Source organism: Erythrolamprus reginae, chromosome 1 (assembly GCF_031021105.1).
Source record: "Erythrolamprus reginae isolate rEryReg1 chromosome 1, rEryReg1.hap1, whole genome shotgun sequence".
NCBI lineage: Eukaryota > Metazoa > Chordata > Lepidosauria > Squamata > Dipsadidae > Erythrolamprus > Erythrolamprus reginae.
Window position 1 is genome coordinate 113,817,710 of NC_091950.1, and position 24,997 is coordinate 113,842,706.

General features: G+C 39.1%; 1 protein-coding gene across 3 annotated transcripts in view; it reads left to right on the forward strand.

Annotated features, from left to right (window-relative positions):
* The window catches only part of METTL15 (methyltransferase 15, mitochondrial 12S rRNA N4-cytidine), an 84,391-nt gene extending 69,266 nt beyond the window's left edge, over window positions 1-15,125 (forward strand). For all 3 annotated transcript variants that reach the window (XM_070762047.1, XM_070762065.1, XM_070762056.1), the window contains 2 exons: window positions 5,518-5,696; window positions 14,621-15,125. In XM_070762047.1, the coding sequence (XP_070618148.1) occupies window positions 5,518-5,696; window positions 14,621-15,060 (619 nt within the window). In that variant the 3' untranslated portion in view covers window positions 15,061-15,125. The remainder of the gene's footprint in view (window positions 1-5,517; window positions 5,697-14,620) is intronic.
* The last annotated feature ends 9,872 nt before the right edge of the window (window positions 15,126-24,997 follow it).

Consider the following 24,997-nt stretch of genomic DNA (forward strand, 5'->3'; position numbering starts at 1 on the left):
GAGAGGGGACAGTTCTGCCTTCACAAGACCAAGTTTTAAGAAAAAAAATGCATCTAACTGAGAAGACAGCAATAGACAGAAAATGTCATCTTCGCAATGAAGCTGGAGTAACAGTTACTATCTAATTAGGCGCTACAAAAAGATTGCACAGAGTGACTATAATAAAGCATGACAAGGTAGCAACAATGGTACATTGGAAGACCTGCAAGAAATATTTGCCTGCAAGCAAGAACTGGTTGGAGAATAAGACAGAGAAGTAAAAGAAAATAAAGAAGCTAATGTGCTTTGGAACTTCAATTCAAGCATTCAAACATCTAGCACATAACACCCTAGACTTAACAATTGTCACTAATAAAGACAAAGAAGCCAGGATAGTGGATGGTGCAATATCTGAAGACAGGAAAATAAAAGAGAAAGAACTGGAAAACATCACAAATACAAAAATCTGCAAATAGAAGTAGAACAACTGAAGCAAAAGAAAGCAAATAAGATTTAAGATTTAATTGGATTTGTATGCTGCCCCTCTCCAAGGACTCAGGCGGCTCACAGCATGTACAGAAAAACAGGAAACAGTAAATTAATAATACATTAAAAACAATCTATAAAATTCTAATTAAAAAAACTATCAATACCATTCATTCAGCAATCAAACTAAAACATTCATTGGTCGGGGGGGGAGATCTGGCGGCAAAGATGAGTTTTTAAACTCAGAAGGTGAGGAGGGTGGGGGCAGTACGAATTTCCGGGGGGAGAAGGCTTTTCCCCTGGGTCCCGCCAGCCGACATTGTTTGGTTGACAGGACCCTAAGGAGACCAACTCTGTGGGACCTCACCAGTCACTGGGATTTGTGCGGCAGAAGGCGGTCTCAGAGGTAGTCTGGTCCTATGCCATGTAGGGCTTTATAGGTCATAACCAAGATTTTGAATTGTGTCGAGAAACAGATCGGTAGCCAATGCAGTCCACGGAGTGATGACAAGATATGGGCATGTCTTGGAAGGTCCAAAACTGCTCGCGTGGCTGCATTTTGGATGAGCTGAGGTGCCCGAACACTCTTCAAAGGTAGCCCCATGTAAAGAGCATTGCAGTAGTCAAACCTCGAGGTGATAAGGGCATGAGTGACCGTGAGCAAAGACACTCTGTACAAGTAGGACCGCAACTGGTGCACCAGGTGGACTTGGGCAAATGCCCCCCTCGCCACAGCCGAAATATGGTGTTCTAATGTTAGCTGTGAATCAAGGAGGACACCCAAGTTGCGAACCCTCTCTGAGGGAGTTAATAATCCCCCCCCCCGGGTGATGGATGGACAAATGGACATGTCCTTGGGAGGCAGTACCCACAGCCACTCCGTCTTGTCTGGATTGAGTCTGAGCCTGTTGGCATCCATCCAAACCCTGACAGCATCCAGACACCGGCACATTAATTCCACTGCTATAGTGCTAAAAGGGATTGGCACCTTGGGTGCCATCCCAAAATATCTAGTGTACGCCCTAAACATCATTGGCATTGACAAAAACACTATAAGTTAATTTCAAAAGGCAGTTTTACTTGAAAAATCTTACATCCTGCACCGATAACTTTAACATCATCAAGCAACATCTGTGTATCTAAGGTCTTTGAAGGGCTTGATATGTAGATAAAAATGTTAAATGCACTCTGAACATCTAGCTGTCTTTGCAATGAACCATAATGATACAGTAATTAGAAGTAGAACAACTATGGTAGAGGAAAGCAAAGACAGTATGAATAGTGATAGACTTCTTCAGTTCCATGCCAAAACATCTGGAGCACCATTGAATATCATTGACATTGACAAAAAGACTATCAGTTAATTGCAAAAGGTAGCTTTACTTGGAACAGCTTACATCCTGCGACAATATCTTTAACAGTTTTCTCAGATCCTTGGGAAGAATACGATGGGTCAGGGGTATCAAACTCGATTTCATCAAGTGCCGCATCAGGATTGTGTTTGACCTCAGGGGACTGAGGTGGGCATGACCAGTGTAGGCATGGCCAACTTGATGTCACTTGTGTTGGGGTAACCTCTGGTAACCCAAGTGTTCTGCCACTGAAAACAGGCTCCCAAGCTCCATTTTTGTCTGTGACAACCTCTTGCCTGCGAAAAGGGAGCTTGTGAGGGTCGCTTGTAACCCTCTGAAGGTCTATTTTGGCTGGCAGAGGCACTGCAGGCCAGTCGTTCACTGTTTCCAGAGTGGACCCATGGGCCAGATCTAAGCACTCCTCAGACTGGATCTGGCCCCCGGTCCTTGAGTTTGACACCCCTGCAATAGATGAATAAAAATGCCAAATCAAGTCTAAATGCATGGCTGATTGTGTTATCAATCGTAACACAGTAATAAATTACCATCTGACTTTTAGCAGTTTATACCAGACTCTGAGTAATGGGAGCTTTTGCTGATAATGACAGTGAACTTGTATATAATGCTAGTAGAATTTTAAATTATCATTTACTAATGCGGACTTTCAGAAGGGATAAAATTACTAAACAAAAAAAGACCACTATAAGAATCGGTAATATATCTAGTTGAATGAAGAGAGTTATAACTGAAATGAAAGTGTGATTAAGATTAAGACGGAAAATTTGAAGCAGCTTTTAGTTGTCTAAATCCCAAATTCCTTGGCTAGCTGCTGTGATTACAAATTGAAGGTACATTTAGATAATTGTGGAAACAATTAAACTATATAACATGCCACGTCAATCAGTAAGAAAGGGAAAATACCGGTTTTTTCAGAGTTTAAAATGCATCGGAATATAAGATGCACTTTATTTGGGAGAGGAAAATAGGGGGGGAAATATACCTACCAGGTGTTCATCTGGCTAGCATCCTTAGCATGTTCAACTTCAGCACATTATTTTATCTCCTAGTTAGGGCCGTAAAAGCTTTTTTTGGAGGGAGTAGAAATGAAAACAACCCTGCAAAGACTTAGGGCAGGAAAAACTGTTTCAGAGGAAATAGAAACAGGAATTTGAGGAGCCTCGGTGGCGCAGTGTTTAGAGTGCAGTATTGCAAGCTACTTCTGCTGATCACCAGCTGCCAGCAGTTTGGCAGATCAAATCTCAGTAGGCTCAAAATTGACTGAGCCTTCCATAATTCCAAGGTCGGTAAAATGAAGATCCTGATTATTGGGGTCAATATGTTTACTCTCTGTAAACTGCTTTGAGAAGGTTGTAAAGCACTGTGAAGCAGTATATAAATCTAAATGCTAATTCTTATAACAATAAATTCTGCAAGCCAGGAAGTTCATTACACCAGGATAGGGCTGAAAAAGCCTTTTTCAAAGGGAGTAGGAATGAAAACAAACCTGCAAAGACTTAGGGCTGGAAAAAACCTTCTTCAGAAGGAAAAAGAAGCCACCTTGTTAGGGCTGGAGAAAAAAGCTTCGGAAAAGCTACATTTGGAGTATATGATGCACCCAAATTTTCAGACTCTTTTTTGGGGGGGGGGAGTGTGTCTTATACTCTGAAAAGTATGGTACTTAAATTCCTCTAATTTACTTTTTCTCCTTTTGGTCTGCTGCTATCTAGAATTAAACAATTCATAGCCTTTAGTGGCTATGTTGAGAAGATTGCCCTGGACCAGTCTTTGTGGATAATAATATTTCTAAAAATATAATCAATTTTTCTGGTTTTGTTTTTTTGTTTAAAAAAACCCTTTCATCCAGTTGAAATTGCCTGAAGTAACTTGTACTACTTCAAGTAATTTTTGCCCCACATTTGCCATTTTCAGGTTTAACAGGCTGCCCCTCCCCACATTGAAAAGAAACTCCTGCAACGACACAGAATACATAAGATTGTAGTCACTGTATTTTTAGGAGTATAAGATGCACCTTAGTTTTGGGGGAGGAAAATAGGGGGGGAGGAAATCTACCTAAGATATATTCATCTAGCTAGCGTTCTTAGTCTGGTCAGCCTCAGAATATTATTTTATCCCCTGATTAGGGGGGGGGGGGACTTCCAAGGGAGTAATAATGAAAACAAGCCTGCAAAGACTTAGGGCTGAAAAAAAATCTTCTTCGGAGTAACATTGAAAAAATCCTGCAAGCCTGGAAGATCGTTAGCATCTTGTTAGGGTTGAAAAAAATTCTTTGGAGGGAGTAGCAGTGAAAACAAGCCTGCAAGGTAGGAAGATCGTTAGCACCTCATTAGGGCTGGAAATAAAAGCTTTGAAAAAGCTACATTTGAAGTATAAGACACATCCAAATTGTCAGCCTCTTTGGGGGGGGGGGGGAGTGTGTCTTATACTCTGAAAAGTATGATAGATTAAATGAAACAATACAGATACATACAAAACAAACCTCCCCTGCCAATCTGCAGGATCCCCTTTGAGTTTGTGTGGATGGACTGCTTTTAAACCAGTATACCAGCACTGACTTCCCAGCTTTTTACCCAAGTGGCTTCTGAAATAGGGTATCCCTTCCAATGAATTAAATATTGTAGTTGTGCCCTGTAAATTCCAATATTCTTTTAACCTCATAATGTCCGTGCCCAGCAATGATTAAAGGCTTTGGAGCTGCACAGTTTGCTGGTCGCAGTGAGGAAGTAACAAACGGCTTTAACAAGCTATTGTGGAAAACCGGATGCACTTTTCCCTAATAAGCGAGGAAGCCTAACTTGCACCATTACTGGATTTATTTATTATAAATTTATATAATAAATTTATTTATTATATTTTGAATAATTTTTTCATTGTTTTGAATGCTATTGAAACAAGTAGATTGATACAAACCAAGTTCTCTGACCAATTGTTTTTTTCAAAGAAATTGGAATAGCTACATTTTTTTCTTTCTTGTTCATCTGTATTCATTTGCCCTGTTATATTTACTGTAGCCAGATATGCCCAATGTTTTATGAAACATCTTTCATAAATCATTCTAAATCAAAACTGTGCATGTACATATAATATATGTATTTGTATTCAGTTTTAAAAGGCATTTTTTAAAAAAAAATGTTGTTTCCTGTCTCCTTTCCCTGGTATTTTAGGAACATTACTGAACTTGATCAATTTCGATTCTTTTTTGTTTTTGTTTTTAATACCATTTCTGAATGGTGAGACCTTTAAGTGATCATTAAATACATCACATTTTCTTCATGGTAGATTATTTTTCATAACATTAGATTTGAGGAAAAAGGTCAGAGAGATTAAGGTTCTCTTTTTTGATCAGGGAACAGAAAAAGCAATGTGATGTCTCGGGGGGGGAAGTCTGCTTATGAAATGAATTCACCTTCTAGTTTTATGCAATATTTTGTCGTTCTGAGTTATATTTAAACTATGGCTATACTCGTCAATTTTATAATATTAAAGTTATGATGGGAATGAACCTCTGTATGTATGTTAAGAAGATACTTTAAAGATAGAAGCACTTTCTGTTCTCTTATTGTAAAATCTCTGTACTTGTATGCAGCAAGTGTGTGGTTGACTTTGACTTAATGCTGTGAAGCTTCACCCCTTGTCAATGGAGGCTGACGTCAGTGAACTAATTGGCTGTTCTTGTGCGTAGGTATCCTGACACGCCCACTGCTGCTGATGTTGTGAATGCTTTAGATCAACAGGCACTTGCGTCCATCCTGAAAACATATGGGGAGGAGAAGCATGCCAAAAAAATAGCTTCAACAATTGTTCAGGCACGCAGCATCTATCCCATCACCAGAACGCGGCAGCTTGCCAGCATTATTGCAGGTATCCTCATTAATTCTGTGCAGTGTCCGAAAGGGAAAAAATATTAATCCACAAGTCCCAGAGGGATCTATTTGTACTTGAAATCGTGCGGGATCTAATCCTGTCTATCCTGCTCTGATGTCAGCTATTTTTTCCCTATATGCTCTGCCTTTTTATATTGTCGAATGATTAGTTTAATAATAGATTTTACATGATGACATTTATAATTTTGCCTATCAAGGTTAAGAACAGAAAGAATGTTAGGCAGGAAGCCTTTACCTATCAGAATGAAACCATTTATTTGTCTTTATTTCCACAATCTTATTTTGTTATAAGACAGGTTGGTTATTTATACATTGGGCTAACTATTGGCAGTAAAGACAGGCTGATTAGTAAGATATTTCAATCACTGACACTAATAAAATTAAGAGGACTTAATAAAACATAGGACTACATGTTTGGGGAAATGCTTGTGACCATCCCACACCCTATAAATCTGTCCAGTCTTGAATGAATTTGGTGAACAGATATAGAGTCCTTTGAGTTCTGAGATTTTTCTTTTGAAGTCCCTTCCCAGGGAGATTCATTGAATATGATCTTTTTTCATTACAAAAGCTAGTTGAAAAGAAAACTGGCTTGTGCAGGGGAGGGATCATACACTCCCCCTCCCAACCTTTTAATTTTTAATTGTTTTCATTGAGTATAATCCTATTGTTGCTGCTATTATTGTCTTTAAAAAAACTAGTCTGGATATTTCAGATAGGTACCAACCCATATTTGAAGATCCATGAGTAAATAGAACTTGAAAAAAAGAGGCAGATTTTGCTGTACAGCAGGTTTTTAATCATTATATTGTTGTAAGCCACCCTGAGTCCTTCGGGATTGGGCAGCATAGAAGTCGAATTGAATGAATGAATGAATGAATGAATGAATGAATGAGGAAGGAAGGAAGGAAGGAAGACCATTTCACTATTTCCTATAGAAAGCCATCATCTATGGTCTTAGAAGACTTCTAGATGTGTGATTTAATTCCTGTTAAAAATCAGTAGATCTTAAAACTGCTCTGCAAAAACATGGAGCATGATATTTTTAGTGATTGAAATTATGGCAGTTTATGTAGTATACTTTAATAGTAGGTTTTATTGTACAAGCCTGTACAATACTATTGTACAAAATTTATATGGCCACTCATCTCATTGGAAGTGATTCTGCCAGAATCACTTCACATGAGATGAGTGGCCATATAAATTTGAGAAAGCAAATATCAACCTGCCTTTGTGGAGACTGGTGATTGATTCATAAAGATTAGCATGGTTGAATCTGACTTTTAACATCTTTCCAGAGTTCCAGGGGATCAGATAGTAGTGATGGCTGTTTCATTAAATAGAGTTTCAAAGATTTGGGAATGTCTATATCTTTACATAATTTAAACAGTGGCCATACGCCTACAATATTATTTCTTTCAGTGCCATGTTAATGTCAGGAAGGAGGCGAATGACGCAACCTTTCCAAGAATTACATAGTAACAGTTATAATCAAATAGATTAACTATCTCCTGAGCTTTTTACCAACATTTGAGGCAAAACTTGAGAACACTTGAAAAACTGTGAGAATGTTTAGAAGGCTCATAATGTCTCTTTTTCCTCATATTTGGTGATTCCAGTTTCTCCACTAGTGCTCCTGTCAGAATTGATCCTTTTAATATTGTTGTTCAAGGATTATGTAGTTAATGAGAATGTTTGCTAGCTTCAGGAGGCTGAACATGTATAGGTACTCAGACATTCAAAACTACTGGAGAATGGACATTGCCATCTACTGGCAAATAAATATCCCAGGATAAGAGGTGATATTTGTCCCTTAAACTATTTAAATCTATTTAACTTAACTCTTGGTTTTCATATGAAAAAAAATATTCCTAATATCCTTTATTTCATCTTTTTTCTTTGTAGATTATTGAAAATATTTTATGTAGTCCTTGTTCATAATTTCTTATTTTTCAATCAATAAGATGGATAGGTGGCTTACAATATTAGATAAGCAATAGCAATAACTGAATTTTAATAACTTATTTTTTCATAATCAGGTGGAAAATTTATATTGACAAAACTATAATAAGGCCGATTTTCCAGTGATGGTCATGTCTTATAATATATAACATTTGACAATCTATTCTAAACTCTTAGAATGACACAATGTGTTTCTTCTTAGAAAGAATCATAGAGTTAAAAGAGCCATTTTGGGCACTGAATCCAACTTCTTGTTCAATCATGAAATCTAAAGTCATCAAGGAACCATTGTAATGATGCACCAAAAAAATCAGCTTCTCAGCATACCTACTTGTTCTTTCAGATAAAAAAAACAAATAAAATTTAGTTTTCTTTGTCTTTATTTGATTTAGTAATGAAGTAGTAATTGACTTATGAGAATTTAACTTGTCAAGAAATTATAACATATAAGTTAATTTATCTCTTTAAACAGTCATATTGGATAAACAAATTTTTATTCAAGTTGGTCCAAATTCACAGTATTTTAATTAATAATTTGAAAATGTTTAGCATTTCAGTTAGATATTAGAATTAAAATTTGTTAATTCTAATGAAAGAATTAATTCTTCTTCAATGAAAGAATATAAGCTGCATCATTGAAACTTATTAAATATGATTCAGATTCAGCAGGAAATTCCTCTAACAAGAATTATTTTTTAAAGTCTGTCATAACAGTCTCTCATACAAAGAAGTCTTGCATCCTGGCAAGACAGTGTTTGTGAATTCAAGAACTTTCAATTTAGTGCATTTTAACATGCATATCTATTAGTGGTTTTTTTTAACCATTATGCAATATCAGAACTTGCTCAAAGTAAACTAAACAACAGATACTTTCTTTCTCCTTGGGATTTTAAGTCATTTATCTTCCAGAAGCATGGTATTTTTATGAATGAAATCTATTCTGTTCTATTATTATCTCTAGTAAAGCTTGTTACCAAGCAGATTTTTCTTCCACTGCCAGCATTTTTCTTTTTTGCAAAGGTGTAAAAAAAGATTAGATTTATTTGTTTTTTTCTGAGGCACCAGTGGTGAAGAATGAAATCTTTCTGTCTATCTATTTTCATTTGACTGGACTCATTCTGTTTAAACTGCGATTAGGAGGGAAAACATAACCAAATTATTTCTTTTGCTTTTTCTCTGGTTTCCTTATGGTCCTTTACTGCTTTATTTTGCAGCCTTTGTATCCATTTTCATTTGTTTGGAAAGTAGTCAAAACAATATCACTATTAAAATATGAAAATATTTTTCTGTTTATCAAATGTAATGTGACATTAAATAAAAGACAATGTTATTCAGATATTCTAGTCTAAATATAAAATATTTAAAAAGAAATTATCAGTACTTTGATCTCTATTTATAAACAAACTGGAAATAGGTACATCAATTTACTCTAGGTACATCAATTTACTCAAAATTTATCTTTTCAGATAATAGCCCAGATTTCATATTCTAATCTGTTGAAATTCTTAAAAGACAGTCAGCTATGGCAATAGATAGTAGTATAACTAAAATATTTATCAATGTTTGTGGGGGTTTTACTATTAGAGGTAGTCTTAGTTTAACGTTCAGTTGGTTATTGACTGTTTAAATTACGATGGATGTCCCCAGAAGTAGTTATGACCCAGTTTCCAAGTTTCCAGCTGCACATACATACCACACAATTTCACATTTTGATCACATTTTGCGTGTTTGACAACTGGCTCACATTTATGACTGTTACAGGTTTTTGTGATCATAGTGTTTGCAGCTTTTGCCAGTTTACTTCCTTGTAGCTGCACTTTTTTTCCCCTGGGGTCATTAAGCAAATTACTTTTTGGAAGCCCTCTGAGAAGATTGCCAGTGGTAATCACATGACTGCAGGATGCTGTAACTGGGATAATTTTTAGATGGTTGCTGGATACCAAATGTTTTTGATCACGTGACCAGGGTACACTGCAACAGCCATAGGTCACTTTTTTCAGTCTCTTCATAACTTCAAACAGTCGCCAATCAAATAGTCATATAAGTTGAGGACTACCTATATTTATACTATACAAGACAAAACAACAGCAGCATATAAAGCAAAATAATGTATATTAAGTTGCAAATATATAATCAATATATATTAATTAATGTATGATTCATTAATGTTGTATTTATAGTGAGAATTGAAATGATAACAAAACTAATTGTTTGCTCTCCCCTATGGGAAGGAAGGGGACTTTCCCCAGCAAGAGGGGGAAAGGGGCAATATTATTACACCTGAACTTTGTGCTTTTAATTAATTATTTTTAATTATTTATAGGGGGGTATTTTAAAAGATTACTTATTCAGTGTATTAGCATGGATTGGCTGAGATATATATGGATTGGATGAGTGTGAATGGGATGAGTGGTGGGTGACTGGGAGGTTGAATAAGATGACAACTGGCCTGCCGAGGACAAATGAGACCTGGGAGATGGGATGGGCTATCTCTGGGGCAGAGAGCTGGAGCATACCGGTCTTGACTGGGAGAGGCAGGTATGGCAGGAGCCAGGGGATAGGCCGCTCACAGGGAATAGAGACCCTCTGCCTGAAAGTGGTTCCTTGTTCCAGGCCCCCAAAACCATCTACTTCAACCCATTGTACTGGTGATAGGCAAAATCTGGGCCCTGGTCTCAGGGTACTGCTGAGAGAGAGTCCACAACTTGGTAGTCCTCCTTGATCCGCAGCTGAACTTAGAACATCACCTCTTGTCTTTGGCAAGGGGGGTGTTTGCACAGTCTTTGGCAAGGGGGGTACACCAGTTGCAGTCCTATTTGAACATGGTGTCTCTTCTCACAGTCACTCATGCCCTCATCACCTCGAGGTTCGATTACTACAATGCCCTCTACATGGGGCTACCTTTAAAGAATGTTTGGAGGCTACAATTAGTACAAAATGCAGCTGCATGGGCCTTTATAGGCCTTTCAAAGTATACCCATATTTTAACACCACTCCACAAACTGCATTGACTACCGATTGGTCTCTGAACGCAATTTAAAGTGTTGGTCATAACCATAGTTCCCTCTAAGCTGAGCAGTGAGCAATCGCTCACTTAAAAATCATCATCAACTCAGAGTTTTCCAAACCTGCCCAGAAGCCAAGAGGGGAAGAGTGAGAGGGAAGGAGAGAGAGGGGAAGAGAGGAAGAGAGAGAAACAGATAGAAAAAAGAGAGGAAGGAAAAGAGAAAGAAAAAGAATGGGAGTAAGGAAGAGAGAAAGAAAATCAAAATCTAGTTTGAAACTAGCTCAACTATTTAAGTGGCATTTTGATATTGATAGAGTTGCCCTATTATGAGCTCACAGTTATAGACACACAGTACAGTATTTTATTTTGAAATTCTCTGAGGCAAAACAGGGTGGGTTTTTTATTTGTTTGTTTGTTTGTTTATTTATTTATTTAATAAATATTTCTGTGCCGCCCAGTCCCGAAGGGACTGCCGCTCAGACACTATACTTTTCCGCCCATCCCCCCAAAAAAAAATTAGAGGGAACACTGGTCATAACCTATGAAACCATACAGAGTTGGGCCTTCTCCAGGTCCCGTCAACTAAGCAATGCCGCCTGGCAGGACCTAAGGGTAGAGACTTCTCAGTGGCAGCTCCGGCTCTTTGGAATCAACTCCCTCCAGAGATTTGTACTGCCCCCACCCTCCTGCCCTTTTGTAAAGTTTTAAAAGCTCACCTCTGCCGGCAGGCTTGGGGCCGTTGAGCATCGGCATCCTGCTCTGTCCACATGTATGATTGTAATGGAATGAATGTGGATGATTGTTTCTTAAAAATTGGCATTTTTTAAGATTAGATTTAGATTAGTTTTGATATTTGTGTTTCTTACATATTCCTTTTGTATTTATTCCTGTTTTGTAAGCCGCCCTGAATCTACGGAGAAGGGTGACCTAGAAATCAATCAATCAAACAAATAAATAAATAGAATTTAGAAAATTAAGGTGAAGAAAGTGTCCTGTTCACAGCTGATATTTGTGATTCAAGAGTTTCTCCATTGTGAGGCCGCATTTTTTAAAATGAATAAGAATCTGTTCAACACAGATCAAATTCTTATTTATGAATTATCAATTCTGTTCCTTTGTGTTACCACTATGACAGCTGGTCTTCTCACTTGATCCATAGCCATTCAGTGACTTTCTTTCAGGCAAGTACTTAGAATCCCATGAGATTTTAGGGTTAAATTTAAGCTTAGTGATTGACATGAAGAGTGGAAAGAAAACTGAGCATTATCTACACAGATGTCATGCCAATCCTTTCAATTAAATTAAATTAAAATTGGAAACTCTATCTTGCCTCAGACTAAATTCTTCAGTCATTTCATAGCATAGCATATGAGGACTATATCCTCAAAATGAGCCTCTAACAGATATCCCAAAAACTGTCAATAAAATTGGAAGTTGCAGAAAAGTCCAACTAAAAGATTTGAAGGTTTTTTGAGAAGGTAGGAATCTGAAAAGTAGATTGTTGCCAAATAAGGCCTTTATTAAAAAGCACCAGAAACTAACATCAAAACAATTGATGAATTTGGAGGACTTCAACATTTCAACAATGGCATTTTTGACCATCCCCGCATGCCTGTCTTCCTCAGCGGAAATGTATTTAATCATATAATGGGCGTTTTTCTCTGACACTCAGAATATCCTCATGCAACATTGTTCTATTTATTATTCTAGTTATCATTGTCTTTCAGTTTTGGGTTGGTATAATTGAGGTCTTGGTAAGCATCTGAAATTGCCTTCAATACTTTATATTTTTGGAAATAATTGAGATACCTTTAAAATAATGTATTATAAATTCAGGAAAAATATTTCCTAGGCTATGAGATCCTCAAGGCATAAAATACATACATATTTTACAAACCCAGATATAATTTTGGAAGTGACAGACAAATTCCCACCAGCAGAAGGATTTTGTCAGACTCAGAAGCTATATCTCAAGATCTATACTTAAAAAATGGACAGTGCTACAACTCATTCTAAGAAACATAGAAACATAGAAGATTGACGGCAGAAAAAGACCTCATGGTCCAGCTAGCCTGCCCTTATACTATTTCTTGTATTTCATCTTAGGGTGGATATACAGTATGTTTAAATTCATTTACTGTGGACTTACCAACCACGTCTGCTGGAAGTTTGTTCCAAGCATCTACTACTCTTTCAGTTAAATAATATTTTCTCACATTGCTTCTGATCTTTCCCCAACTAACCTCAGAAAACATGAAATGGTTGCAGCTGTTTTTTATCACTTATCACAATTCAGGAGTGAGGGAAGGTGCCAAGAAAAGACTAAATTTGGATGGAAGCTGAAATTTGAACCAAGTCTCGGGGTAGCGTAGGGGGCCACAAGATAAATACTTCTAGGTTTCACTTTTTGCAGTTTGGTTTGTAAATAAACATTTGCCTTGGAGTATTTGATTTTTTGTTTTGAAACATCCGCAATATATATATATATATATATGTAGATTGTTCTGAGTTCGGGTTTTGCCCTGTGTAATGTTTTGCATTTTACACAGGGCAAAACCCGAACTCAGAACAATCTACATACATATACCCGTGAAAATTTACGAAAACAAATATATATATATATATATATATATATATATATATATATATATATATTGCTATGTCAGATAAAATTGTTGATTACATTGTATACAAGCTCTTAGGCATACATTTTTAGTCGCAGTAACATTTTCAGTCAGAGTTGTAATGCCACAATGCTGCCATTTTTAATGTTAGAGCTAGGCACTGTATGATTCTCCAGATATTGCTGAACTCTAGATAACCCTAGGTTTAGGTGGTATATAAATTAAATTAAAACATAATTATGGTTTATGAGAGTTGCTCTACTTGAACATCTGGATATATATGGTAACAATGCATTATTTTTATATATGCTCCTACTTTTTGTAAGTGCTAGTAAAGGCAAATAAATCCATGCCATGATGAACTAGGATTCCTTAGATGAATTTATTTTTCATCTACTCATGATTTTTTGTCTATTCATGCTTATAGAAATTACATTCTATGGCCTAACTAAATATGAATTGCCTGCGTCTTATTTTAATTGTCCCCAAGAAACTCCAGTCAAAGGAAAAATTCATATATACATGAAATATATATGATGCTTTAAATTATAAATCTAAAATGAAAAATATTTAAAAGCTATAACTTGCTGCGGACACCAAAACATTTTCTCCATCTAAATGTAGACATTCATTGTAAAGTCTGCATATTGTGAAATGAAAACCAGGCATATACCCAATTGTAACCTTTCAACAGACAACCAAAATTAATCCTCATTTCTGTTATTTAATAATGCAATTCAAGCAATAGATTGGAACATTTGTCCACTGGTAAGTCTTAGTAAGCAACTCTGGCATCAAGTCAGAATCATCAGATTGATAGGAGAAATAGTGAGGTTGTAAACAGAATGAAATGAAATAACTACATTTTTAATCCATTTGTTGGGAAACAGCAACAGTTAATGTTAATTATATTTCATGGAGCCAAATAAAACAGGTGAATAATATAAATGACTGCAGACTTCCAGAAAAGTAAAAATAGATTATTTTTATTTCAAGTGTACATAAAATACATGAAGTTGGATGCTACAGTTTATTGAAACAAGTTGTGTTGGCTGATTATGAATTCAAATAATATAAAATATTTCTTTACAACGTGCCAACTTGAACCAGCATAATGTCAACACTTACCAGAAATGAGATTAAGTTTTCAGTGACACTATCACTAGCTTGTTAAACATTTTGAAAGCCAATATTAAAATGGTATCAATTTCCAGATATTTACTATGGTTAACTGTAACTTTATTGAGAAGTAATTTGAATGCCAATATATTTTCATTTTCTTTCCCCCCCCCCTCTTTTTTTAAATAGGTGCTCTTCCAGAAACCATTTTGTATGCTCGAAAAGACAAACTTTCAAGACCAGCACATATAGCTACCAAAACTTTTCAAGCCTTGCGCATATTTGTCAACAATGAGCTACATGAACTCTATGAAGGTTTGAAGGCAGCTGAACGTTTTCTAAAACCTGGGGGAAGAATTGTAGCAATTACTTTCCATTCTTTAGAAGATCGTATTGTCAAAAGATTTCTGCATGGGATAGACATTTCAGAAAGGTTCAATCTTAGTGTAAGGCAGAAGATCAGGAAAGCAAGAATGGATTTGTTAGAAGGGGAGGATGAATCACTAGATGAAAATTATAGTTCAAAATGGAAACTTATAGAAAAGAAAGTGCTCACTCCTCAGGATACAGAAATTAAAAACAATCCCAGGGGACGTTCAGCAAAACTAAGAGGAGCTATCAAGCTATGATCTTGTCTTCTTTCGTATAATATATGAAAAAATAATCCTTTACATTAAAGATGTGAACACAAAAATATCTTCTTTGTTGTTTCCCTTGCATAGTACACATTATTTCTAACTAAAGAGGATAGATGAAGAAGAAACCAAGTCAAACCTAGGAATGTAAGGATGCAATTAAATGTGTTTTATATTTAAGGTTCATGTGTGCAGATTTAGGAAGTAAATATTTTTAATTTTCTTAAAGAGAACAAATCTGTCTGCAAATGTGTTCTCAAATATATAGTGTAAATGGGTCCATAAGATGCTAACTTTCTCATGCTATCAACAAAGCAGCAGTATAGATAGTATATCAACAAGACCACCATTGAACCCAAAGTTTCTTTGCCCCATTTTATGATCTTTTTGCTAGAGTTGTAAATTAAGTGCAATTAAGTGAATCCTGTAGTCTGTAATCTGGTTTCCCCATTGAAGTAAGATTGTAAATGGTGACCATATGACCCCAGACATAATAATAAAACATATCTAAGATTCCCTGCTATTTTTTCCATGGCAAGGTGAGGCGAGTTGGGCTGAGAATGAGTGACTGGCCAAAGTCACCCAGCCAGCTTTCATGGCTGAGGCAAGATTAGCACTTACTGTCTCCTTCTGTCACCTTAAACATTAGACAAAAATGGCTTGATTTCATAATATCTAATGGGTGTTAGAGAAGACTAACATACATGGGTGTCAATTATTCCCCTTTAATAAGAGCACTTTTATAACAAATGGTTAACATGAATTTAAGTTGAAGATGACATTTGTATTATTATTGAACTTGAGAAGACCAACTAAATAATGTTTTCTTTATTGAATTATGAAAGAAACAAGTAATTGATTCAATGTCATGGCATAATAAATCATTCAGTATTAAAGAAAGTAGTAATAATATATTTTATCTTGATGGACCTTTTGGTTATGGCTATCATTTGCTCATTTAAGTAAGTTAACATTTGCCCTACTAATATATAAGAAACATTTCTGTCAGAGAGGTTATTAAATATCACAACCCTTTAAAAATATATTAATTTGGCTGCCACTAATCCATTTTTTCAAAGTGCAAGAACTAATATGATTCACAGTATCTTTACTCAAACCTATTCAGTGAATCTCAATTAATTTCGCCTATGACAGTAATTTTAAAATATTCTAGGTGTTATATATCTCCATTCTGTGATTCAGAGCTGACTCAGTCTTATTGGGAAAAAAGGCATACAAGAAGGCTTTCTGTAGAAATACCACTTCAAGTTAAATAACATCTTGGTGGATACTACATCTGGATTAAAAAGCTTTCCTTCACTGTTAATTTCCTTTCCATGAATACAGCTCTTTTCATTTTAATTTAAGATTTCTACCATTCGATTTTGCTTAATTTAGGATTTCTATTCTATTCCCATTAGTAAAGCTTTGTTTTAAGAAAGCTTTAATTTATGTAAAGAAGTTTGCTAACTTGGGAAAGAAATAATAATTTTGCTGAGATTGTAGCTCTAATTTTGTATAACTTCCTTACCAAATATCAGATAGGGTCATGCAAAGCAGAGAATGTTAATAAGGATTATTAGACCTCTTCAATAAAGAAAAAATATCAGTGCTGTATATAAGGGATGAACTTGGTGGTTTTACTTATATCCAATATCTTTTTCTACTGAATTTGTACTGTGAAAGCAATGGATGCTACCTCTAGAGTTTCTGACTTAGATGCTAAAAAGCAGGGGTGTTAAACTTGCTTTGTCACGGTGTCATCACATGACATATAGAGACTCCCCCCCCTTTGTTAAACCAAGTATGGGTATTGCCAGTGCATGATGCATCCTATGTGTTTGACAACCCTGCTAGAAAGGAAGCAGTAGCAAACCCAAATATGCTTTCCCAGTGTTGTGGTTGGCTTCAGGCCAACTCCTATGGCTGCTGATTTTGACTCAGAGGACTGGGAGCCATCTGATCACAGAAGACCGGTTTGGCTGGAGGAGGAATCAGACAGTGAACTAGCTAGCCTGCGAAGGTTGTGAAAGCCTCAACACTTGAGTCATTTAAGGGGAGATTGGACTGCTATTTGTCTGGGGTGGTATAGGGTCTCCTCCTCAAGTGGGGGGTTCGACTAGGTGACCTTCAAGGTCCCTTCCAACTAAATCAATCAATCAGTCAAACATCCACCATACATGTGCAGTCAATTACCTAATAGCATGAATCTTAAAGCAGGGTTAACTTTTACATTATCATATTACAGATAGGCATGCCACCCAAATCTCAAATCAAAACCTTTGAGGTCTAACAGCCTTGAATTTTTTAAAAATTATCCAATTTTTAACCATACCAGTCAACAAGTGTTATAATATAATCTAAGATCTGGAAAACCCAGGCTTCCTCTATCTTTAGAATCTTGCAGCAGTTTATATTTAATTCTTGGTTTTTTATTTTGCCAAACAAATTTAGATATATCTTTCTGCCACTTTTTGAAAGTGGAATCTCTAATCAATATCAGTATAATCCAAATAAAAATAACATTCTAGGTGGTACATTAATTTTAATTACTGAAATTCCTCCGATTAAGGACAAATCTAATTTTTGCCATCTATTTAAATCCATTTTTATCTCATTCCATATTCCATAGTCACCATATCTTGATGTAATCAGATACATTTTTTAAAAGTTTCTTTTAAAAAAAAATCTATTTTAGATCTATATTTGATTGCATAATATTAAAACATGTATTTTAACATTAGCATGTTTACTTTTGCTGTTTGGTTATCTAAAACATATTCATTACCTTTTTAAGCTCAATTACTATCAACAACTCATGTGTTTAGGGAAAAATTCTGGGCTAAATCTACACACATGTCAACAAACTTTCTTATGCTTGGAAATGCTTTTATTGGCATTTAATAAATCAATGATTCAGAGAAGTGGACTGACATGAAGAAAAATGCACCTTTGGTTTATCTAAAACATTATTTTATTTGGTGGTGATGGAAGCCTTTTTTAAATGCAGAAATAAAGTCACCTTTCAAAATGGAGAAATGCAAAATCCTGTTGTGCCTGTTTTATTAAACCAAAAGAATAAACCAGAACCAGAATAGTTCATAAATTATTTAGCAGTTACCCTTTTGGTTAATTTAAATGCCAAACAGCTATTAGCAGTCAATAATGAAATAATGTTGCTTATGTTGGTTCCAAAAGAAATTTCCTGATTTGGCCAGATTCTTTGTGGTGATAGGTAACTGAGTGTGAAATCACAACAATCTGAAACAGAACTAGCCACCTTCTGTAGTTCATTGCTAATACTCTTAGCAAGTTAGTTACACGTATGCTGAGAAGAGAGGGACTTTAAATTGGATGGCAAGGGAGCCCTCCCCCCTTTTTGAACATGAATAAAAAAATCATGAAGTAATTGTAATACAGGGGATGGTATATTGTAATCCAGGGGACGCAGTGGCTCAGTGGCTAAGACACTGAGCTTCTTGATCAGAAAGGTTGGCAGTTTGACAGTTCGAATCCCTAGCACCGCTAATGGAGTGAACTCCCTTCACTTGCCCCAGTTTCTGCCAACCTAGCAGTTCGAAAGCACGTAAAAATGCAAGTAGAAAAATAGGGACCACTTTGGTGGAAGGTAACAGCATTCCGTGTGTCTTCAGCATTTAGTCATACTGGCCACACGACCACAGAATTGTCATCAGACAGCGCTGGCTCTTCATCTGAAGAACAACAATCAGATAATCTTCCACAATGGCCAAACCCACACGCTGCTATTTATATCAGCAGCACTAATTACTGGAGCCCCACCCAAACACAAGTGGCCTCTTTTATCTCCTGTAATATGTCCTCAATTGGTCTCTTCTAAGCATAACTCTGCGCCTGCGTGGGTCCAAGACTTCTGCATCCGAATCGACCGAAGATAATGGAGATTGACTTCCTGGGCTGTGTGCCAAGCCCCCCTCTTCCAAGTCACTCCCACCTTCTTCGTCCGAGGAAACTGAACTACCTGACTCTGTCGGCAATAAAACAGGCCTATGACATGTTGAAGTTTCCCCTGCATTCACTTCCATATTCCCTGGGGCAGGAGCTTATCAAGCTACAGGCTATGCTCTCTCTTATCAGACCATTCTTTTCACCCTGTCTTCCAAAGTTTTTCACATACCTAGTATTATTGCTAGCTGGATATCATGTAGATCATGCTTATATGAACTGTTGAGTGCACGTATCTATATGCTTGTAATGTTTCTCCGTTCATTATCTTTTTGCAATTACTGTATTTTATCTGTATGCACATCTCTTTGAGGGAGATGGGTGGCTTTAAAAGTTGACGAACGAATGAATGAATGAATGAATGAATGAATGAATGAATGAATGAATGAACGTCCATGAAGGCAGGCATCTACAAGAATCTTTTCAGACAGAAAGCTGCCTGCGAAAGATTTAAGTTAGTTTTACTAACTAGTTTCTTACAGTAATTTCTAGGTGACAGTTTGACTGGAATATACAAAGCTATGATTAAACCAGGTAATGTAACTTCTTGCCATCCCAATTAATTTTTATATAATTTTGGGGAAAATTATTTACATTTATATTCTCCCTTTCTTGTTTTTTCAGCATGAAAAGTCTCCAGGTCCATCCACAGGGTCTGAAAACTAATTGCGCTGACAGAAATTTTATTTGTCCTTGAGTTTTGTTTTGTTTTTATTAAGCAACTACATAAGAAGATTCCCTTTTCTTTGTACATGTTTTTCTGAGTCTCTTCTCCACAAATTTCTAGCTAAAGACATGAAAGACTCTGGCAGGCAATTGGGATTCAGCTTTTATTAATGTATTTTGAAAGCTTGAGTGACAAGAAGCAGGTTATGCTACACAAGTAAATATGAATAGGTCAAAAAAAGGTGCTTCCCAGGTGGTAGTTGTTTTTGTGTGCGTGTGTGACCTTCATGTGGATGCATTAGCCGGGGAAGCATAATACTCACTAAGCAAAAACATCTGGACAGGCATAAATTTGTTATTGTCATAATAAACGATCTATCTTCTCCCCAATGACTGAAAATACTTGAATGTTACAATTTAAAGGAACACTTTCCAAGTTACATGTTTTAATTGGAGCACAACCTTTTCTTTTTAAGTCCCCACAACGAATGAGAGTGAAGCCAAATGAGCAGCTATTTAAAAAAAAAAAACACCTGTGACCAAACTTTAACAACAAAAGAAAAAAAGCATACTACTTTAAGTCGCAGACTCATATATATGCAAATATAGCATGCATTTTTCTAGAAACATGTTTTCTTCTCTCTGAAGTATTGTGTGTTCTTTTTACATTTTAGAACAAAAGACCCCTTTGTGGTTGATTCAAATATTAAGATAGGACCATGGTTTTCTTTCATTGCTTGTTAAGAAGTTTCCTTCTTTGAAATTTGGCTGGTTATGCCAGTATTCGTACCCAAGCCATTGTTCTTTCTGTCATGTTGACAGAGAACAAAATCCAGACATGTTTTCATTCATTTTGAAGTCTTGCCTCGGGACAAATGCATGTTTTGCTACTACCAGATTAGCTGAGTAAAGCTTAAAGACTATGTTTAGAAGATGTAAATTATCTTGAACTAATATAACTGTGATAGTATCAATGCCTAATTAATTCTGTCATCGGCTATATGTCGCTGAAATTGCACCATTCACCAATTATGAATGATTCAGTTGTTGTAATATCCTGAAGGAAAAAGTAAGGTTTTTGTTCTCAAAATCAGCATTATCCAAGGCACAGGCCTTGAAACTGTCTATGGGCACTTAAGAAAAATGGCTGCCATGGGAGGAAGCTTACAAATAATGCCAGTGGTACAATTTGAAGGAAAACAAATGAGTTTGCTTAATAGGAGTGCTAAATTCCTATTAATCATCAGCTTATTTGTAGTCATTTATTCATTCATTCATTCATTCATTTGATTTTTACCCCACCCCCCTCCGAGAATTTGGGTGGTTTACCACATTTGAAAAAATACAGTTCTGAAATCCAACAAAACTAAAAACAAACAGTCGAAAACCCCAATTTGGTCTAAAAACAGTCATATTCAATACACCAACATACTTTCCATTAAGCATACATTCATTCAGAGGCAGGGGCTGATGATTAGTGTCCCCAAGCTGGTCAGCACAGGTGTATCTTCAAATTCTTACGAAAGGAAAGGAGGGTAGGGCCAGTACGAATCTCTGGGGGGAGCTGATTCCCCCAGAGGGCTGGAGTCCTCACAGAGAATGCTCTTTTCCTTGGCCCTATCAATTGACATTGTCTAGTTGATGGGACCTGGAGAAGGCCAACTCTGTGTGACCTGACTGGTCGCTGGGGCTCATGTGGCAGAAGGCAGTCCCGTAAGTAATCTGGTCCAATGCCATGTAGGTCTTTATAGGTCATAACCAACTTATATGTGATAACCAACACTTTGAATTGCATTCAGAAACTGATCAGCAGCCAATGCAGCCTGCGGAGTGTTGGGGAAACATGGGCATACCTAGGGAAGCCCATGACCTCTCGTGCGGATGCATTCTGCATGATCTGTAGTTTCTGAACACTCTTCAAAGATAGCCCCATGTAGAGAGCATTGCAGTAGTCGAACCTCGAGTGATAAGGGCATTGAGTGACAGTGAGTAGTGACTCCCTGTCCAAATAGGGCCCCAACTGCTGCACCAGGAGAACCTGAGGAAACAACCCCCTTGCCACAGCTGAAAGATGGTGGTCTAACATCAGCTGTGGATCGAGGAGGATGCCCAAGTTGCGAACCCTGTCTGAGGGGGCCAGAAGTCCCCCCCCCCAGAGTAATGGATAGACAGATAGAATTGTCCTTGGGAGGCAAAACTCATAGCCACTCTGTCTTGTCTGGGTTGAGCTGGAGCCTGTATAGTTTTTTTTCCTGGCAAATATATACAGACATAGTTGTGAAGGAGTTGGGTGGCCCACCTGTTATGAATCTGCAAGTATTAATTGGCAGGAAATTGAGTTTTCTGTGTCTTATTCCTGTCATCTAATGGTCTGGAGTTTTGTAGAATTCTGTACAATTTTGTACAGAAATTCTAATTTTATAAATGGTAGAATAAGGCAGGAGACTTGGTGGCCACCAGGGAAGGCTCTTTAGTATCAATGATGGTTTAAGAATATTATCTTGGAGATTCTTAATCTAAGGTAAATCATTGTGTTGTCAACATTTGACAGAGAGAAGAAGAAATAGTGAGAACTTAAAATATTATGCAGCCAGTACGAGATTGAAACAAAACTAGTGAGGTAAATACAAGTATCAATACCTTCTAATAATTTAACAGTAGTTTGGCTAAATCTCTCTTCTGTCATAGCCGAACAGTTTGTTAAAGGCTGGCTGCTAAAAATGTATAGTATAGCAAGAGACCCTCAAATTTAGAAGTCATGATTATCTTATAAAATAGATCTTACTGTTTTTCTCTTTGTCCCACTCTCCTGAATTTAAGTATGATTTGTTTCCAATTCCTTTCACTGCTCACTTCAGGCATCTTACTCATAGAATGTCTTCAGGGCTGCGTAGTAGTAGCTCCATAGTTGCAACCAGGTTTCACCTCTTTCAAGGTGCTGCCTTCCATGATCATTTGGTATACCAAGATTTATGCTGAGTTTTTGATACCCTCCTCTCCTTTTGCAGTGTATCTTTGGATGGCATTTATAGGGCCATTTATACATTAATACCTACGGGACCGCCTTCTGCCGCATGAATCCCAGCGGCTGATTAGGTTCGAGTCCGAGTCCCATCGACTAAACAATGTCGTCTGGCGGGGCCTAGGGGAAGAGCCTTCTCTGTGGCAGCCCTGGCCCTCTGGAATCAACTCCCCCCTGGAGATTTGAACTGTCCCCACCATCCTCACCTTCTGCAAGACATTGAAGACCTATCTATGTCACCAGGCATGGGACAATTAATGTACAGTGATCCCTCGAGTTTCGCGATCTCGATTATTGCGAAACGCTATATCGCGAGTTTTCAACCCGGAAGTAAACTCCACCATCTGCGCATGCGTGCCCTTCCACGCATGCGTAGATGGTGGAGTTTCCCCGCCGGGCAGAGGCTTCCCTGGGTCTTCCCCCTCTTGCCCCGGTAAGACAGCGGCGGCGCGAGCAACGGCGTGGGCGGGCGGGCGGCACGCGCGCGGGAAACCCCACCTCCGCCTCCCAGCTGGGAAGCGGAGCCGACAACAGCGTGGGCGGGCGGGCGACTCGCGCGAGCCTGGGGACACCCTTGCTCTGCTTCCCAGCGCGCGCGCGTTGCTGGGGAAAGCGCGCGCGCTTGGGGACACCTCACCTCCGCCTCCCAGCTGGGAAGCGGAGCCGGCAACAGCGTGGGTGGGCGGGCGACTCGCGCGAGCCTGGGGACACCCTTGCTCTGCTTCCCAGCGCGCGCGCGTTGCTGGGGAAAGCGCGCGCGCTTGGGGACACCTCACCTCCGCCTCCCAGCTGGGAAGCGGAGCCGGCAACAGCGTGGGTGGGCGGGCGACTCGCGCGAGCCTGGGGACACCCTTGCTCTGCTTCCCAGCGCGCGCGCGTTGCTGGGGAAAGCGCGCGCGCTTGGGGACACCTCACCTCCGCCTCCCAGCTGGGAAGCGGAGCCGGCAACAGCGTGGGTGGGCGGGCGACTCGCGCGAGCCTGGGGACACCCTTGCTCTGCTTCCCAGCGCGCGCGCGTTGCTGGGGAAAGCGCGCGCGCTTGGGGAAACCTCACCTCCGCCTCCCAGCTGGGAAGCGGAGCCGGCAACAGCGTGGGTGGGCGGGCGGCGGCGCGCGAGCCTGGGGACACCCTAGCTCTGCGCGCGTTGCTGGGGAAAGCCCATGCGTGCGGGAAACCTCACCTCCGCCTCCCAGCTGGGAAGCGGAGCCGGCAACAGCGTGGGTGGGCGGGCGGCGGCGCGCGAGCCTGGGGACACCCTAGCTCTGCGCGCGTTGCTGGGGAAAGCCCGTGCGCGCGGGAAACCTCACCTCCGCCTCCCAGCTGGGAAGCGGAGCCGGCAACAGCGTGGGTGGGCGGGCGGCGGCGCGCGAGCCTGGGGACACCCTAGCTCTGCGCGCGTTGCTGGGGAAAGCCCGTGCGCGCGGGAAACCTCACCTCCGCCTCCCAGCTGGGAAGCGGAGCCGGCAACAGCGTGGGCGGGCGGGCAGCGGCGCGCGAGCCTGGGGACACCCTAGCTCTGCGCGCGTTGCTGGGGAAAGCCCGTGCGCGCGGGAAACCTCACCTCCGCCTCCCAGCTGGGAAGCGGAGCCGGCAACAGCGTGGGCGGGCGGGCAGCGGCGCGCGAGCCTGGGGACACCCTAGCTCTGCGCGCGTTGCTGGGGAAAGCCCGTGCGCGCGGGAAACCTCACCTCCGCCTCCCAGCTGGGAAGCGGAGCCGGCAACAGCGTGGGCGGGCGGGCAGCACGCGCGAGCCTGGGCGCGAGCAACGGGGTGGGCGGGCGAAGGGCGGGCGGCAGTGGAAGCAAAAACACCATCTGCGCACGCGCAGATGGTGTTTTTACTTCCGCACCGCTACTTCGCTAAAAATCGAGCATCGCGTGGGTTCCTGGAACGGAACCCTCGCGATGATCGAGGGTTCACTGTATCCCCTTCCCTGACCATTAAGAGTTATGTGTGGTTGTAATTGTATAGTATTGATTGTTTTTTAAGACAGCGGGTTTTTAGTCATAGTTTTAACTATTAGATTTGTACTGTACTATTTTATTGCTTTTGTGAGCACCCCGAGTCTTCGGAGAGGGGCAGCATACAAGTCTAATAAATTGTTATTATTATTATTATTATTATTATTATTATTATTATTATTATTATGTCAATATAACACAGCAAACAAGATCACTATGCTGGATTTCGTATTCCATCACCAGTCAGGCGCTTCCCAAGCACCTAGGACTGTGTGATGTAGCGGCGAATTATGTTTG